The 20,200-nt window shown below is 37.3% G+C and overlaps 1 protein-coding gene across 1 annotated transcript; it reads right to left on the minus strand.

Annotated features, from left to right (window-relative positions):
- Positions 1–17,958: 17,958 nt before the first annotated feature.
- LOC104444845 lies at positions 17,959–19,244 on the minus strand. Its single transcript, XM_010058603.3, has one exon. It carries the CDS (start codon positions 19,079–19,081, stop codon positions 18,365–18,367), a length of 717 nt encoding a protein of 238 aa, XP_010056905.2. The 5' UTR covers positions 19,082–19,244; the 3' UTR covers positions 17,959–18,364.
- Positions 19,245–20,200: the final 956 nt, after the last annotated feature.

Below are 20,200 nucleotides of genomic sequence, written 5' to 3' on the forward strand. Positions count from 1 at the left end.
TTTATAACCTGTCGGTTGAGGACCTCGTTGAAACTCAGATAAATGATATATAACTTCTTTATATGGCCCCAAATAACCTGTGGGATTTGGATATCCAGCATCAACCAAATAATATTTACCTACACAAAAAAAAAATTGTAAATTTAATCAACATATAACACATACATATATTAATGCATAAAAACTATTAATTAACTAACCTTTTGGAGGATGAGGAAATTGTAAATCATGTTTCCTGATGGCTTCATAAAAGATATGAGTGTCATGAGCTGTTCCCTCCCAATCGGCCCACACGTAAGTAAATTCCATGTTAAAATTACACACGGTCATCACATTTTGCGTCAGTGTTCCTTTTCGACCAATAAAACGAAGCTGCTCACTCGTAGGTACCACCGCTGGAATATGAGTACCATCTATAGCTCCAATACAATCCTAAAACAAGAAGAATAATATTATTTGATTTATATTTAATTAATATTTTCTATTATATAATCATAACTTACCTTAAATTGTGGAAAAAATCTTGTATTATTCATGATCTTCTTTGGAACTTCCTTGAATTGTCGATCGGATGGTTGGATAAAATTTGCTCCCATTTCACATACTTTATCCAAAACTAAGCTAAATAGCCTGGATATGGTTTCCTCAGAATGCTGAAAACGCTTTTGTGCTAACCTATTACTTATATTATGTCCTAAAATATGAAGAAATAATCCTAACATTTCTGCAACATCAATATTTCTAGTTCCTTTCAAACCATATCGTGTCACTAAATCATTTATTAAATTCTTAAACACAATTCTTTCAATTCTAAACATTCGATAAAACCTTTATGGATTAGCATCTATATCCATCAACTCTCTCAACCATGCATTTCTTGTATATGATGAGGTCATACACGGTATTTTTTGACCATATATTGCCTGATAAACACTAACACTGCAAGTATGTGTAGCTACACAAAGTTGCAAATATTCTTCTTCCTCTTTTTCATGGTTTTCTCTTTCAGAAGAGTCATCCATAATTGATCAAAGTAACAAAATAGAATTAGAATAAGATATATAATGAATTATTTAAATCATTCATCAACAAAAAACACATTATCATATATATATGTGTGTGTGTGTGTGTGTGCAAATTCCATTCGATAAAAAAACACCAATTAAAAACAAGTCTGATAACATAGCATAAATATGTCTCACCAACTAATACAAATAAGTAGTGCAAATATATATTACATTACAATAACATTACACGTGAAAAATATAAATAGCAAATATCCTAGTGAGCCCTACGTTGTCCGAACTTATACTTGAGCCACGTGACTTTTTCTTGATCATCATCTAAGTTCATAAAGATTTGCCTATTATCTTTCTTTTCTGAAAAATAATCTAGTGCAAAAAAATATAACTCTTGATTTTGCTTTATCTCAAATATAGCTTTCAACGTCTCCATGAGTTCCTTGTAAGGATCAATCTCTTTGGCATAACTTCTACTTTCAATAGCTGAACAAATCCTCTCCATTTGCGTTGCTAACTTATCAGCCGTACTTTTCTTTTGTTTCTTTCCTTGAGATTGTCTCACCGAACTGTGCGACGTTCTTTTATCACTTCAATGTTGTTCACTGCTCTTTCCACCCACATCATCCTCTATGTTATCATCAGTAAATCTTGCTCCTGCTGAACCACCAATGTCAAATTGTGTGGCGACAACATCCTCATCAATATGTAAGCCTTGTGCAGGATTCCATGTGATGCTCGCAGTGGCAACAATATCTCCAAACATTCTATCCAATAAAACTTGAAGATCTGGATGTATGCCTTTCATTCTAAAAGGTCTAACCTTAGGATTTTCCCGTTGTAATAAACATTTTCATGAGTTTTATAGTAAAAAGATGAACATTAAAAAAAATTAATAAAAGAATGGAAAAAACCTGAATTTTCCTCTCCCACCATTCATCACTTGTATCAATGGTATTTTTTTTTGGATCCCATCCTAATCCAATTTTCTTAAGAACCAATGTCCTCAATCTTTTCCAATCTTCCTTAAGATTATCCCACTTACTCTTCATTTGACCTTTATCATACTTTTTGCCCCTTACATCCTCAAACTTCTTAATTATAACCGTCCATCCATCTCTTTTGTTATTTGTAGGACGATTGCCATTGTCAATTTGTTCAACGCATAACTTACAAAATGTTTCAACATCTTCAGGGCTCCAAAATGCTTTTTCCTTTGATGAACTTGCCATCTACTAATAAATGCAATATAAACAAATGCAGGTGAGACATGTGGTGTGGACTTCATACTTAATTCACCATTTAAGATAGCTTTCAATTACTAAACAACAAGTAAAACCGACACCAAACATCAAGGAATATGAATACACAGCATAGATATTGATCATGTGGCTGTAGCACCACACACAAACGAAATATGATGAAGAAATTTACTGTTAAAGGTTGGTTTTAAATAAATATCGGTGAGTAGTCAAGAGAAAATAGCTTTAAAAGATGTCAACTTTGAACTTATGGGTCAACATTTGGAGCGAAAAAGCAAATGTTTAATTGATAAGTTGTGCAGACATGAAAAAAAAAAAAAAAAACAAAAAAACAAACTTCAGGAACAAGAGCATCTAAATATAGCGAAAATCATTCACTGATGCCATTTTTGAACTACAACAGATTGCTGTTCAGAACTCTTTAGAAACCCCAGAAGAAAAAGATCGAATTGGGACTAACCTTTTTGGCTCTAGAAGAAGAGATTGCTGTTCAGAATCCTAGATGAGCTTATCTCCACCTCTTGAGCAATGTATCTGTTTTTTTGAAAAGTAAGCAATTGAGTTCAAATTACAAGTATTCGGGCTAGCAATAACTACATAAAAGTAATAAAGATGATAAAGATCCATGGGAAGAAGAATATAAATATCCAAAAGAAGAAAAGCAATAAAGGTGATAAGGAAGATCAGAAGAGCATCAAACTCAATTGAGCCAGTGTTATGAGATACGAAAGGGAGTGTTGCCACGTGAAAGAGTTATTATTGGAGATCATGCTAAAATAAGTAGGACTCAATAGAGTCAGGCAAAATTGATGTCTGAATGACAAAAATGGATAGTAAAGGTCGGTGCAATTTCAAGAAATGAATCTTGAACATAATGAGAATGCTGCAAGAAAGGTGATGACAAGTTTAGGTGTTCCCATCATACTCATTTGAGGGGCAAGCATCAACCCCATAACAAAATTAAGAATCAAAGAATCAGACAAGTCAAAAGCTTGTAAGGAGACAGCCATGGTGCTTGAAGGTAATAAAAGATTATGAGACAATGTTAATGAGATAAGTCGTCAAGCGATCGAACTTAGATAACAATCATTATATTTTTATCGCACTCATAATAATGAAACCGAAAACAAATGGTGCAAATCCAATGAATATTGGAAGGATAGAAAAAAAAAAACGAAGATTAGCATGATAACAAACCAAAAAAACCCAACTGAAGAGACATGAAACATGTGATGTGTAATTTGCCTACATTAGCTATTTACTTAAGTGGCAATCAGTTGAAATTTGGAGGAAGTTTAGGGCGTGCATGGAAACGTTCCAAAGAAACGTTTTTGGAACACTTCTGTACGGATTTTGTTCCCGGGAACAAAAAAAGAACAAAAACGCATTTGGTTGCGTTTCTGTTCTTTTTTATTTTTTGTTTCCGGAACAAAATAAGAACAAAAAAAAGAAACAACAATGAAGAAACGTTTTTCTCTTCTCTCTCTTCTCTTCTCTTCTTCTTTTCTTCTTCTTTTTTTCTTCTTTTTTCTTTCGCCGGTCGCCGGCCTCGGCCATGGCCGGCGACGCCGTCGAGGGTCGGCGACCTCGCCGGAGCGTCGCCGGCCCCCGGCGAGCCCGAGCGTCACCGGCCTCACCTTGGCCGGGCGAGGCCAAGCTCGCCCGGCCAAGGCGAGCCGAGCCTCGCCCAACCACGGCGAGGCTCGGCCTTGGCCGGGTCGGCGAGCCGTGCCGTGGCCGGGCGAGGCTACCGGCCCCGTCGGCCGGTCGCCGGAGGTCGGTGGATGGCCGAAAAAAAAAAAATAAAAAGAAAGGAAAAATGAAAAATAAAATAAAAATATTTAAAAAATTAAAAGAAATAAAAAAGAATAAAATTTACCAAACGTGTTTCTATTCATTTTTATTCCCGGATTCTTTTGTTCAAAGATTGTTCCCAGGAACGAAACACTTTTTTGTTTCTGTTCCCTGGAACAAAAAAAGAACAGAAACGTTACCATTCGCACCCTTAATAACTCCTCTCCCTTATGCCCAAAATCTTTGCCTAGATCCCAACTCGTGCAAAGGAGAAGAAGATGATGACAATGATGCAATCAATTGGGGTATGGGCAATAAGAACAGAAACAGAAACAAACACAAACGCTTTTTCTTGTTGCGACTCATGAAGTGATTATGTCAAAGGTTTGGCGGTTTCATGGTTCCTTGCCCCCAACAACCCCTCCTCTCCTTCAACGATTAACAACCTTTTCCTTAAATCCTCCCCCCACCGCATCCCTCTCCCCATCCTCGCCATCCATATACGCTAACTTGGTTCGGCCATTTCAACAAACACATGGTAAGCAGCAATTGGGATTAGTAACATCGCATCAACAGTCCAGAGGTGCCTAGACTCTCAAAATAGGAAATTGCGCACCGTCATCCATGATTAGGCTCTGCGCTCAAGCATGCGATTCAAGTCGAAAAGAAGTTAAAAAACAAAAAACCCAAAACGGGAAAAAATCATCAGCGCAAGCCGACGCACGCAATGAAGCATCAAATTGGAACTAAAGACTAAGCGCAAATCAGCAATTCCAGCGACCGTGAACGTCACGATAGACGGCAAAAGACAAAAAAAGGTAAACCTGAAGCATGGCATCTCCAGTCCCCAGCCACCGGAGCCCGGGCAAAAAAATGCACTCAACGACAGGGGAGGAGAGAAAAACCACGAGAAATGAAGGAGAAACCATACGGACCGTGAGAAACACTGGATTTCTTCGGCGATTTGCGATACCAGGAGCTCTTTGCCGGCCGTAGTCCAAGACCTCCCTCCTTTCTCACCGGGAACACTGGGCTTTGGGAACGGGGGGGATAGAGGAGAGACGAACTGTAGAGGACGAGCAAAGAAAAGCGCAGTCGAGCGAAGAGTGCCAGTCAAGTGAGAAGAGATTGTCACAAGGGAGAGAGCGACTGAAGGGTCAGAGCGATGCAAGAGAGGAGCGCATATGAGATCTAGGGTTTTTTTGTTTTCAAAATGGGCAACGGTGGGTTTTCAAGAAAGTTTTGGGGGTAGAATAGGCAACTTAATATTTTCATTAAATGGAAGCCTTCAGCATTCCCAAGGGTAAACTTTCACTTGAAAGCCCCTTGGGAATGGTTGCCAAACACCCCTATTTAGGGTGAAAGGGCTTTAGGGCTTGGATGGGCTTTCTAAATGCCCATCCAAACGCACCCTTCTAGGTACGGATGGATCCAAAAGATTCTTCTTGGGGCGGCCGGGTTGGCTGACAATATGTAGTACAAATGATTTAAGTCCTTTGAGATATTATATTTAATCAAAAAAACTTGATTGACTTCTTGTGGACAACAATGAATGAGGACATTTTCTACTCAGGTATGAAGGTTCATGCAATCCACAAATAAACTTTGGAGGGCCCATGGGCTTTGTAAGATACCTTCAAGGCACTTTTTTTTTTTTCCGGAACCTTCAAGGCATTTACACGTAGGTAATCCATTGCTCAATAACTAGTAACTACATCTTCAGAGCAATTCTTGAGTTTAGTTGAAGTACACTTCCTTCCCCGATCAGAAGCAGCAGACCTTCCTTCAAAGCAAGGGTTTCGACGCCCATGGTGGATGCGGCATGTATAAACTTCGCAAAGCCAGCGACAAGCGTTCCCTTAAAGTCGCAAATGACACCATCAATCGAGCCCACCAGCAATCCTTCCAACCACGAGCCGTTCTACGTTCAACTTCAAGCCTCCTTTTTCGATGGATGCCATCTACCAGGTTCGATTATGCCTGCGATCCTCTGTTTTGGCAAACTGGGTTCCAATTGGGCAAGTTCTTGCTTGAACCCAGTGCATCGTCCACCAAGAATCTTGAATTTGGCCGGTGCGATTAGAAGAAGAACATGTTTCGAGCTTTCCATATCCTCCACAATAAGTCCCCGATCACTTCTAGTGCATGTGAGTTGAGATGAGAAGACATTATGTCGTTAACCCACTTGTCGATTCTCATTCAATGCTGTGGGGAATATTATAGTTTAACCTCGGGTCTAACTATATTGTGCTAGTCCACTCACAGAAGAGGAACAGGTGCTCAGTCGTCTCTGGGGCTTTATGGCACTTAGGACAAAGTGGGTCAGGTAACACCTTCCTTATGTAAAGGTTTTCGCTTATTGGCACGCACCCCACATAAAGAATCGAACCTTAGGGGGAACGTTTAGCTGCTAGATCTTGGTCCATAATGCTAGAGGCTAGTAGGATGAAAATGTTTGTTTGTGTTTTGTTGTGTTTCACTAAGAACATTCGATTGTATGTACTCTTAGGGTGCGTTTGATAACAATTTTGTTTCCAAAAATAGTTTCTACTCATAAAATGTTTTTTTTTCTTACTCTATTTCCTAGATAAGTTTCTAAGCATTCAAAGGCATTTGGTAATTTTAAAAAAATTATATTCCTAGAAAAGAAATACACTTGATACGATCTTCAATTTTTTTATTATTTATATATTATAAATTTTTAATTTTTAAATGATTTTATTACAGTTTTCATTTTTTTTTTTTTCATTTTTGCTTTTGTCTTCTTCTTCTTCTTCTTCTTCTTCTTCTTCCTCTTGTCGGTCGCTAGCCCTAAGGGAGCCTCACCGACCCCTAGTAAGGCCGAGCCTCGTCAAACCTCGCTAGTGGCCAGGCGAAAGGAAGAAGAAGAGGAAAAGAAAAAAAGAAAAAAAAAAGGCTTGATTCTAGAGTTGTCGGTAGGAACAAAGAAGCAACATTTTTTTTACTTCTTGATTTTGTTTCAAATCTATTGTCGGGAACAAAAATATTACTAAATGGATTCTTGTTCTTTTTTTGTTCCGAAGAACAAAAGAAGAAGAAGAGGAAAAAAAAAAAAAGGCTTGATTCTAGAGTTGTTACTAGGAACAAAGAAGCAATCTTTTTTTTGTTACTTCTTGATTTTATTCCAAATCTATTCTCGGGAACAAAAATGTTACCAAATATATTTTTGTTCTTTTTTTGTTAAAAGTAGAATTGGGTATTGTTTGGCACATTAGCAAATAGGCCCTTAATTGTATAGGAACCTAACTTGTTACCCAACCACACTAGCTTAGCCACTACTGTTTACTAACGATAAGGATGGATAGGATTTCTTGCACAACATGTTCTTAGAATAGCTCATTCGGCAAGTGTTCTTTCCATTCATTTCTTTCTTGATCAGTAAGTCCCTCAACTATTAGTGGTTCATTTTGTTTTGCTAGGCCACCAATTGTTCTTATTGTTAGCAACTTATCATTTAGGATCTACTCTCCTTTCTAGCCGCCCAATGAGTGTTCGCACCAATCGCCTCTCTTCCCATCAATATACTTTGCCAACCCTAGGATGGACGCGAACCTTTCCTAGCATTCCCAAAATCATCATTCGCAAGATAAATCCCTTTCAAAAGTTAACTCCATAAAGTCATTGGGGATTGTGCCAATCTCCATGTTGTTTGCCTAACATGGTTTTGTTGAATGTAACAAGGTCCTTGAAGCCCAATCCGCCATTGCCTTTCCATGTTTTAAGAACGTCTCATTTTTTTCAATGAATTCTAGATTTAGAGGAGTTTTATTTCAACCAGAAGGAAGTTACTCTCTACTCAATATCTGTGCAAATTGAAATGGGGATCTTGGAAATAGACATTGTGTACTAAGGCAAGGATTGCATGATATTTTTTAATATGTATGGTCTTCTTCCCTGCTTTGGACAATGATTTGTCTCCATCTTCATGTTTACCCTAGCAAGGATCTATGCAAAGTTTCTTCATTTGTCCTCAATTTGATGGAATGCCCAGGTTTTTGCCGGTTTTCTCTATAATAGGAACCCTCAACTCATTAGCCATATTTCTCTTAAGCATTGGCGGGCAACCCCGAATAAAGTGCTAAAAATTAAGGAACCATGAATGTTAGAGATTCAATTTATGTTTAAATTACAGTTTTGTCCATCTATTAATATTATTTCATTATAATGTCACCATAGGCTTTTGATGGAACTTAATGAGAAAAGTTCTTTGAGTTTGTTTTATTATATATTAGCAAATGGGAATACACATTGCATGCGCATCTACAAAAAATGGAAATTTGAAAGATGGTAAAGATAAATGCTTTTATTCCTAACATTGCAAAAGATTTGAGAGACTACAAATTCCCACAATAACAATAATGTTCAGCTTTTCTTCACTTCGTTAGAACGAATTTAAGTCACTCATGAAGCCCTTGCTCTCTATTTGCATGATTCGGCTATTAATTTTGAGGGCAACTTGGATTAGAGTTTTGATTCTTGGTAAAATGGTGGTGAGGGTTTCAATTTGAGAATTTGATTTGATTTCGCAAAATAAGTTTCTTATTTTGGGGTAAACCTTCTACATTGGGATTATATATTGACTAGGCCAACAGTGAGCTATGTAAGACTAAGAAATTAATAAAATATAGTCATGTTGGATTTCCGATGACATAGATCAGAGTTGGCGCTAGTGTCCTTATCCCACTGAATATATATCAAACACATTTTGACAACTTGTGAATACTTTGAGAGAGAGTGCTTCGAGGCATGCAAAATGAAAGTGGCAAGTAATGTTTCCAGCCATTATTATAATCATTCCCTCTCCATATATAACCTCAGTATTTGCCTCGATACATTTATTTGGAGATTCACCATCCAAAATATCATAGTTGTTTGATGACATTTGGATGACCAACATCTCATCTTCTTCAATTTGTTCTATTATCTCATCATGCTCCTTAGATTTGGACTCTATACGGTATGGATACTGTTGAGTCTCTTGAAGTTTCAAGTCACTCTTTCCAATTCTTTGAAGAGTCATGGATCTCCGATTAGGACAATCGGCTTTGAAGTGACCATAGCCATGGCACTTGAAGCACTTTCGAGCACTACCACCATCGATCTTGTTGAAGAGTTACTCTACAGATTCTGGGGCTTTCTCTTTGCCTCTGTCCTTCAACGAAGTATTGGCCTTGTTAAAAGAAACACCCTTGAAGAAGGTTGTTCCCCTTGTCGATGATTTGGTCGACAAACACTTGCCATGCCTTAGTTGCTTCTCTATCTTCATGCCGAGTTAGCAAACATTTTTGAAAGATCAATAGGTTGAAGCTTAAACAAAATCGGTAATCTCCTTGATCACGCTGCCAAGAAAATGCGTGAGGTCTACTCTAGCAATTCTGGGATATCACACCTCATAAGGAGTTGTCAAAATTCCTAATGTATTGTTTAATGCTCATTCCACGTTGATGGAGGGAATTCATTTCAAGAAACAAGTCTTGCTTGTAGTTGTCAGGCAAGTACCTCTTCTTCGTTAGCTTCTTGAGTTTTTCCCAAGACTTGAATTTACTTTTTCCTTCCTTGATACATTGACGCTTTAGGTTCTCTCACCAAAGAGAGGCATATGTCTTATACTTTAGGACATAAACCTTACATCTCTTCTCATTACAATATGAGTAGAAGTCGAACACTTGCTCAATATCATATAACCATTCGATAAAGTCATCTAGATTGAGGTTACCCTCAAATTTTGGTGCTCCTTTTTTACTTCAAGGTCATTCTCATCACTCCTTTTTCTCCTAACTCGATGACCTAAATAACCAAAGTCACCTCCAAGTGGATTATCAATCAAAATTTGTATGAAGTTCTAGATCAATATGGCAAGGCCGAGGAACTCAAGCTCTTTATGGTTGCTATTGTTGTGCTTAATTCTCTAAGAGGGTGGGGAATATTTCCATTTTCATTGGAGATTCTCTATAGCACAACCATATCTTTCATTGTGTACTTGCTCCAATGTCAAAGCTTCTTGAAACTTTATCAACCATTTCCTTTTTTTATAACAGAAGTATGAGATGAAATGGAAGATAGGTAACAAAAGGAATCACTCAAAATGAGTTTGACCTAACTCTAATAACAATATGATGCATCTACAGGATGGGCGAATGTGTTTTAAGTAATAATGGATGATTTGTGGTAGATGACGAATAGATTACAATCACCACCAAGGTCTAAAGACCATGTCATTAGCCAAGGATAAGATCGGGATTGACGAAGTTCACCATCAAGCTCAAAGGACTCACCTACTTGCCATGGATAAAAGGATTTCAAGATAGGAGAACCTTACCACCAAGGCCTAAAGGAAAATTTACTAGCCAAGGATAAAGGTTTTCTTGACTCACCATCAAGGAATAATCCACCTTTTGAGGATAAGGAACCGGGGAGATATTTGCTCACCTAGAAAAAAAATTCATTTATTCTTAATATTCATGTTTTATTCCTTACATTTGAGAATAAACTCTCTTTTTTTATTTTATTTATAGAGGAACTAATAAATAGGGAATAAACTAAGCAGTGAAGACATGGGAAATGCCCAACTAATGAAGACGTATGAACTAGAAAACACAATAAAGTCTTAGGAACTAGAAAGTACATTAAGACACCTAGAGACTTGAATCTTGACTCTTGAAACCTACAACACACTTAACACTCAAAAAACTAAGACTAAATACATTTGACTAGATACAAAGTAATTAAACTTAGACTCTAAATTCGTTTACCAGCCTAGGTAGCCCAATGGACACCTTGGAAGATTGACAAACATCAAAGGAAATTATCCAAAATAGCCTTCAATTGCTAGATAGTCAATTAGTAGTCTTGGAGTCAATAATGAATTTGTAAATTGACATCTAGGTAGTCAAACGACACTTGTGAAATCGACAACTTATTCACTAGTGAATTGTTGAATCACCACCAAGGCCTAAAAGAATTGACAACTCTCTTGTAGAATTGACAACTAGTATAGAGAATTGACATCTTCAAACTTGGATCCAATGAATTTGGTTGTAGCCAAAATTGGCCTTGTGCTCCCAAAAGTAATGGTCGAGTTAGAGTAATTGATGAGGTCTAAGTTGAGTTTGTGAGTTGATTAATAGAGGTTGATGCTCTTGCATCATATAGGGGTGAGGTGAAAATGATAAAATGGCCGGCATCCACTTTGCACTTTTGAACTTGGTTATCTCATGACTACTTGTTTAGGTTTAGCTTTGAGATTAATGGCATGACTTACTTCTTGCTAAATTGAGCTATTGTACTCTCTTAACTTAATTTGAAAACTTTTCAACATGCCTAAAATGTCTTTGAATAATTACCAAAAGGGTTTTGTCGCAATGACACCTAAGAATAACATTTTATTGATTTTTTGACATGTCTAGATATAATTTTGTAAAATTTGAAGAAGTGAAAGTGCTCTTTTACAATGTTATTTTGTGGTTTAAAGTCTTAAATGGTGGCTTATTAAGTTAGATCAATTAAAAGAATTCAAACAAACTAAAATAGGGATAAGTACATCATGAGTGCCATAACTTTCGTATAGAACTTACTTGAGGGCCATAACTTGTTTTCAATCACTAATGTTGCCATAACTTCAAAGAAAACTTTCACTCACAACTTTTAATCAATCACTTGAGGGCCATAAATTTTAGATAACACTCATCTAAGTGTCGGAAAATCTTATATATTATAACACTTGTGATGAACATTTTTGAAAATTTATGGCATTCAAGTGATTGATCGTGTGATAGCTTGAATTTTCAAATTTCGTTTTCTATTAAATAAATCGGGTCTTTTATCGATGCACCGATAGTGCTATTCTTTGAGCTGATCACTCACGAGATAATTGGATTATTTGGGGAAGCAATTAAGGAATCTAAATGCAATGGACCTGAGAATTCAACTAGAAATCGACTGCTCGACCGTGTTGATCTACAAGAATCATTATGACACCAACAAAAATCGATCAGAGACCAGAGATAGGTCGATTTGGTGGAGATATGCGATTAGTGCGTGGGTGATTCCACCTAATTGCAAAATTCTCGTCGATTAACACTAAACCGATTTTTCTGTCATTTATGTACTTAGTGTCAGTATTTGAAACCTCGAAATTTTCACAACAACCGAGAATCGCAAACGTGTCGAAGATGCACTATGTGACTTAAGATAAATCGATCATGGGTCAATTGTACCAAAAATTCTTAAAAGCTACCTGATAGACTAGGTCACGCTCAAATTATTTCGAAGTGAAATTAACTGTGAATTTGAACCTGATTTCAGAAATCGAAAGTTTTTTTATGTTACAATCTATTTTAGGAACGTCAACTCATCCTCTGAAGAATTTTAAGAGATTCCAAGATTTTTACGGAAAATCGATTCGAACGTCGTGGAAAATTAACGGAAATTCAGATGGGCCAAATTAAAGGAGATTTGGACTTCTAAGCTGAGCCTTTGAGTGTTAGGGACTTATAGAAAATTGTTCGGTATTTTTCTTCATCGAAATTGGACTTCGATTTGAAGAATTTGGAGATGATATTGAAACTCATTATTAGTGAAATTCGGACCTAGGCTTGGGGGTTGCATTTTTTACATTTAATTTGGATTATTGTGGGACTATTAGGCTAGAAAGTTTTAGGGGAGACATGTAACTAATGGAAGGGGTAAGCCTTATGGACTTTTCTTCCCCTTTGGCCACTCTTACACGTCTCTCTCTCCCTCGTCCAACTTCTCAAGCAAGCTGCCTTGACCGACTTCATCTCCTTCGATCTCTGCCCGCTTGTTTTTGTTTTCATTTTCCCACGTCCGAAGCTCACCTCCCACCAAAAACACCTGCCCATCATCTCCACGTTCTCGCTTCATCTCTGCCGTCCATGCTTCTGTGCCTTCCCCAGCAGCGACCAGTGCAGCCCGTGATCTCTACCTCACTGCCGCGCGCCGTCTCCACGCGTCCAGTCAACCCAGCAGCAAAACGAAGCCCACCGTTGACGCCGGCTTCATCGATCCATCTGCTGCTTCTGTTTCCGTTTCAACCTCTCTCTTTCCGCCGCTGACTCTGCGAGCCTCACGCCTTCCCACCATCTTTTGTCTCTGCTGCGTGTTTCCCTCTTCCATCGAAGACCCTCTGCCAGCGGACGCCAGCTGCTCCCTCATTTGGTTTGTTGACCGAAGCAGCTGCTGCTTCCTTCGTGGCCGCGCCAGCCCACGTTGCTGCTGCCAGGCGTCCCCAGCGCGGTCTTCTCCAGCGACGTATCCTTGGCCCAGCAGCAGCCCACGTGAGTTCAACTGCAAGCCCATTAGAAGCCCGCTCAATTCAGCCCATCTGCAGAGGCATTCCAGCCCAACTCAGCCCAGTTCGCAATTGTTTTCAGCAGCCCATCTTCAGCAGTCCAGCCCAGCAAGTTTAGTGGGCCCAGTCCAACCTAGGTCCAGCCCAAAATCAAGAATAAACCTCAGCTTGGGCTGAGATTTATTGGGCTGGTTCTAGGCCCGGTCCGAGCTCCGTCGACGCCGCCGTAATTCAAGTTTTGGCCGCCGTCACGCCATCGTTGTGGTAAACCAGTTTCTACAATTAACCAATGAGTTTATGCACTAAACTCTTCTTAGTAGGCTAATGACGTCTAAGGGGTGTTTAGATTTATTTAGGTGCAATTAGTTTAATTATTAGTTTAGTTAGTTAAATTAGGTTAGTTAGATTATTTAATTAGGTGGTTAGAAATTATAAGTTAATTAGGTTAGTGTGTTGTTATATAGCTAGGATGTTAGAATAATTTATTTGGCTTAATAGGTGGTTAGATTAGAATTATTTATTCTAAGTTAGCATTTTTAGTATTTAATGCATCTATTTAATTAATTTTAGTAATTATTTAATTATTAAATAATTTACGAAAATTAGCCAGGATAGCCAGTGACCGGAATTTCGTGCTCATTGCAATGGTGTGGTTAAATTTGCAATTGAGTGTTAATTTGTGCAAATTGAGTGCTGATTGGAAATTTCGTCAATTACTTCAAAATTTGTGAATTTTGATATTTATTCAAAAAATCCTAGGTGTCGGGTTTTAACACCGAAAATGGATTTTAAGTACTATATCAAATAGTATGGTTTGAAAAAAAAAGGTATCAGTTTTTTGGTTTGAATTGACCGTGTACTCACACACAATTATTTTCGGGATGTTTTTAATACAAAGAAAACATGCTAGGACCACTATCTTAATTGAGGCCTTTGAGTGCAATGCACGGTTTCCTGAGCCGAGATTGAATTGTCATGTGTTGATTAAAGAGAACCTGTCCTAGCATTTAAGCCAGACGTTACTAAATCCCACCTTCGGGTTACCCATGCATTAGGGTAGCGGGTCATAGTAGATTCTGGACCTAAGCTCCTTCGAGATAGTTGTCAATGTGACGTAGCTGTGCTTTAGGGTGAAGAGACAATGCCTGGCTACACCGGTAGACTGCCGAACAGGGAAGTCGACAGTGCCTCAAGTGGCTTATTTAACAATTGGAATGCATGATTGTTTGAGTTTGATGTGCCTGATTATGAGACAAAACCGTGTGGCATGGTATGAGTCATGTTATAATGGTTTTGCCTTATAATCGGGACCCTTGTAATTAAATGAGTTGTTGAGACATTCCAATTGTTATGTGCATTGATTATACGCAATGTGATATGAACTGTGCTGACGTGCAGGAAGAAATTGAGGCGAGATAAGTCTTCTGTGCTAATTGTGTGATTGTGTGGTTATGACACTTCTAGGCGCATTTCCCTCATAATCGGAGTTTAGAGCATGGACTTGCTGAGACATTGTCTCATTGGTTATTGTATAACCATTTTCAAGTCCTTAGAAGGTGGTCGAGTGGAGGACCTGGAGTCGAGTGGGAGTAATCTGAAGTGTAGGTCAGTTAGGACCGTTTTTTTTTTAAAAAGCCAATCTGTGTAGTCTTTTGGTCATAGACCTTGTACATGACTCTATGTGAATGTAAAAGCATGTTTGTTTGTGAATATGTTGTCTTGCTTTTCTATCCTGAGATGATTACTGTCAGGAGATTTATTTTAGCTCCCGCATGTGTAATAAAACGAAAAGGGTCGGTGACTCCACAAAATATTATCGACTAGAGAGGGATGGGCACGCACTTGGGGTTCGGGGCGTGACAAATCGTAAAGATATATAGTGCTCTAGTGATTGGGAAAAAAGTTATGGCACTTAAATAAGCGTTGTAAAAAAATAATAGCACTTGTGGTGTCCTTTTCCGAACACTAGTTTAGAAACTTTAGGGGTAGATTTTTAATTTCTCAAAGCTAGGGATTGTCTGACCAAAAAAAAAAAGCTTGGAAATTCTGGGAATTGATTGCAAAATCAAAAACCAATGATGATAGGTAATTAAATATTTTAAAATAATTGCTTAATCTAGACAATTAACCTAATTAGATTTGAACTTAACTGCATAATTAATTTAAAAGTGGGATATTACGGTAATTTTAAAAATCTCCGGCTTGTCTACAATGTAAATAAAATATTAGTATGTTCTAGATAGCAAATATATGACCTTAGGTATTCAATTTAATTAGTATAGCTTGAGTAAGAGAAGATTGGAATTTAAAGGTAAAAAATGTAAAATGAGAAACCTTGCGGGGCAATCAAGTAACTTCAGAAAATCTAGAATTGTAAAAAAATTAATTTAATTTTGATTATGAAGGTATTTATAATGATGCCGTCTTAGTCATGAAATCGTATGAGCTAGTTAAAGTTACGACCTAATAATAACTTAGTAGCGAGGCAGTCAATTAATTTGAAAATAAAGAACAAATGGCTTGATATAATATTGGAAAGAGGCATCTTGTTATTAATTTAGAGGAAAACTGAACGATTCCTTTTTGGTAATTTCTCAATCCTAAGTTATCCAGTTTATAGAAGAATTGATTGTCTAAGATCAAATTCGGCTAAATTAAATATGAATTTCTATAAATTATCTATTTAAATGATGATGATATGATGAGAAGAGGATGAACGTTTGTATGTTGAAAAATATGTAAATTATTTAATTGCGACTGTTATACTAAGAAATGCTAAGAGATTAGTGTGTTATGATTCACAATTTCATTTATACAAATATTGTATGACATTTGTAATATAGTAATATTTGTGTGTGAATGATACTATATACCGAACATCGATACCACGGCTTAGTTACCAAAGAACAGACTCTCGTGTATGAGGTTGAGTATAAGACTTCGTGAAAATAAAGATAATCTACCATCTAAGATAGTCTCTACAGGATAGGACATGAGGTCCAACGATTTTTACAAGTGATGGGCTTGCAACTCACGTACATGATATACAATATAGCTTGGGTAGCGAAATCATGCAATGTTATGGATAAGAGGTCCAACTTTGAAAAAGTAAAATATGAAAGAAAATGAATACGAGATGACCATAATTGTGAGGTTATATGGTGACATATCTATCCTCAATAATGTAAAGAACACCCAGTGATCAATGGGTCAAGACATGGCTAAATGAGTTTATGATTCCTTATCCATGAGTAAGTGGCGATATTTTCTCATTACTCGAAATGAATCTTGAAAAATATGGGTAGGGCTAAATACTCAAGTATATAATATACATATAAATTAATGCATATTATACATATATACATATATATATGCATGGTTGAATTGAATAATTTTATAACACTTTGACAAGTCATTTTCGCATATCATGGTAGAAAGCTAATGCATCTACTTTGCATATACATATATTTCGTACTCATTCTAAATTCATATTGCTGTGTTTGATATCAATTCGATTGGACCTAGAGATTTCATTGACTAAACTTTGACTCACCCCTCTATATCATATATCTATAGTGAAAGATCCATCTTTTGCTATAAGCTTTGGGACCATCATCTGTAGAGCATGACTGATAGTCTTTCCCGTTACTTGGTTTGGCGGTGGAGCTCTACATTTTGGTTTAATGCCGATTTACCTCAGTGTACCCCTTATTCGATATTCGGTATGCTACATGAATGGCGAGTTGGTGAACCTCTCTGATAGAATTTGATAGTCCATCAGGCTTTGATGATGGAGGTGACGCATTGGTGCCTGAGGTTATAGCGCTTGAGTAAAGCTGTAGCTTGGGCATTGCGCAGGTAGTTTTCATCAGATGATGTACGTGTATCGTGCTAATCAATCAATTTTGACTAACTAAAACCACGTAATTCAAATTAGTTCAGTTAACAAAAAATAGCCAAGTCTAGTCTAATTTAAGAAAAGTTAGAGCATGTTCTATGTCGAAAATAATATCTACAAGCGACCTTATCCATCCTTTATTACGTGATTTTATCTGTCCACTCTCTCACTAAACATCAAATTCACAGTGGAAAAAAAGTTTATAGGAATTTTTTTTTATATATATTGACAATATATATTATAAGGGTTAATACCGTGAAATACCTCAAACAAGCACACATATGACAAATTTAACCCTAAACTAATACAGCTTTGACAAATTTACCAAAAACTGGTACATTTGTAAAAAAATTATTCTATGTTAGTTTCGGTTAAATTTTTACTGTCAAATTACTAAGTTGGATAATACCTGATAGTTGACTAATATATCGGTTTGGGATTTTACTCTTCATTTGTCACAGTTATACAATTTTTATGGTTTTTTGCAGGGATATATTTTTTACAAATATAATAGTTTGGGTTTTTTGGCGATCGAACAAATTAATTTTGGGTAAATTTGTCACAAGTATATCAATTTTGGGTTTTTCATGATCAAAAAATTAGTTTTGAGTAAATTTGTCACACATATATTAGTTTGAGATTTTTCAGGGTATCAATTCATATTATAATAACTATTTATTATAAACAAGGAGCTTTTCACAAGGATTCTAAAAAGAGCGTTCACTAAATGATCACTAATCACTACCATACTCCCTAATAACCACAAAAAAGTGACAAAAATATATAACGAAAGGAAATCAGTCCTACTCTCCATAGGTCTCGTCCAATCGGGAAGTCTCTTCACTCGTCGTAATACAAAATCTTGTTTTATCGCGATATCACGGGCCTAAATCGACGGTGTTGCAGGATCAAACGAGCACGAACGCTTGATTGGTCCCAGATTCCGCGGTGGGATGACAAGCAGCGGCATAAACCGCTACGCTAAAGAGTTCGATTTTTTGTTAAAAAAAAAAAAAAAAGAGTTCGATTTTCTTTCCCTTCTTTTTTTTTTCCCTCTTCTTCAAACCCCTTGAAGCTGAATCTGCCTTTTGAGTTTCCGAATGAACTCCTCAACCCTCCGGTTCAACTCTTCATCCGACATACTCGAGAACTCATCGTTCTCTTCGGTAATCGCCCCCTCTATAACGTTCTCAGTCTGGCTCTCTGGTACTTCATTCGCCACAATCTCCTTCTCTGCTTCGCCGTTAACCTCCACTTGCTTCTCAGCTTCATCATCTTGAGGACCATTCTTCGCCACTTCTTCTTCTTCCTCCTCTTGCCTCTGCTTCGAGTCAGCCTCTCTTTCTGGCTCTACCTCAGCCGCTGCTTTCGTTTCCTCCCAGACAACACGCTTCTCTTCTCCCGAGACATTTTCCTCGACGGTTTCTGGGTCATGCCGAAGCACCGGAACGAAGCCCCCAACGCTGTTGTTCTTTGCGAGGCTAGTGCGCGCGAGGTACTCCTCAGAGAGGACATCGTGCCTCTCCCTGCTTGATGAGGAGAAAGCTCCGTAGTCTGCCGCGATGATGAGGATGAGGGTGTTGGAGATGAAGAACCAGAACTTGCTGTTCTTGAAGTTTTGGGATGGAGATAGGTTGAAGATGTAGAAGACTGAGATGTAGAAGAAGACCGAGAAGACGAATGCCAAGAAAGACATTCCCTTCGCCCTACGTTTATGGTCTTTGGATTTGTAGAGCTTTTGTGGGTTTTGGATCAAATCTAGTGTGGGTTTTGCCATTTTTCAGGGGCTTCAATTTTCTTTGTTCTATCTTCTTCTCTTTTTTTTTTTCTGCCCCTGAAGAGATAGACTGGGTGTTTCGAGATTGATTGAGTTCAAGTGGAAGAACTTGTTAGGGAAGGAGTACATATATAAAGAGCGGGGGTTTCGAGATTGATTTTGGGTTCAGGTGGAAGGACTTGCTAGAGAAGGAGTCCATATATATATAGCGGGGGTTGATCATTTGTGTGAGAAAGGTGGCAAATAATAATTGAGGCATTATGAATTTACAGTTTTGGTCTTGACTTGGGGTTTGGATTTTCTTGTGTGCCCTCGCCACCTTTTGCTTCTGATATAAAGATGACTACGATTGATTACGGAAGCATTATGTCAGCTGTTTGAAGAAATTATCTTCAATGTCATAAATTGAACGGTTAATTGAATCCAAAACCACCCTCAAAGAAGCCCGATGCCACGAATGATTTAAAAAAGAGCCTACGAATTTGAAGCAATGAGAAATTTTATATACTCAATTAAATAATGGACTCACTTTTTCACCTTATTGACATCAAAGTAATATAAAAGATAATAAAATACTCGAACTTGCTTTTCTTCACAATAGAACGGACAATGATCAATTATAAGAAGGACGATGATCAACAAGCAAAGTTTCAGAGTCGACAGCAAAGCCTACTTATCTAATTAAGAACGTGTCACAATCATAATTTACTTATTACTTTCATTTAAGTCAAGAAATCACTTTGTTTGTTAGGGTTAATAGCACAAAAAACTCCAAAATTATACCCGCATTGGCACAAATTTTCCAAATTTTTTGTATCACTAAAAAACCTTAAATTTGCCCATTGTGATATAAAATACCCTAAACTCTTTTTATGTTGTAAAAAACTCCAAACTTATACTAGTGTAACAAATATAACTTAGATGGAACTAAAAATAAATTGTATATATGTCACACATGTGTAAGTGTTGATTTTTTAGAACACCACAAAAAAATTGGGGCATTTGTGTCACAGTTGACAAATTTAACTTTTAGTGATACATATAAAAAATTTGGGATATCTGTGTTACAATGGACATAATTGGCTAATTAAAGAACACTTTGTTTCCAAAATTGTCAGA

This window comes from Eucalyptus grandis, chromosome 5, assembly GCF_016545825.1.
Source record: "Eucalyptus grandis isolate ANBG69807.140 chromosome 5, ASM1654582v1, whole genome shotgun sequence".
NCBI classification, from domain to species: Eukaryota; Viridiplantae; Streptophyta; class Magnoliopsida; order Myrtales; family Myrtaceae; genus Eucalyptus; species Eucalyptus grandis.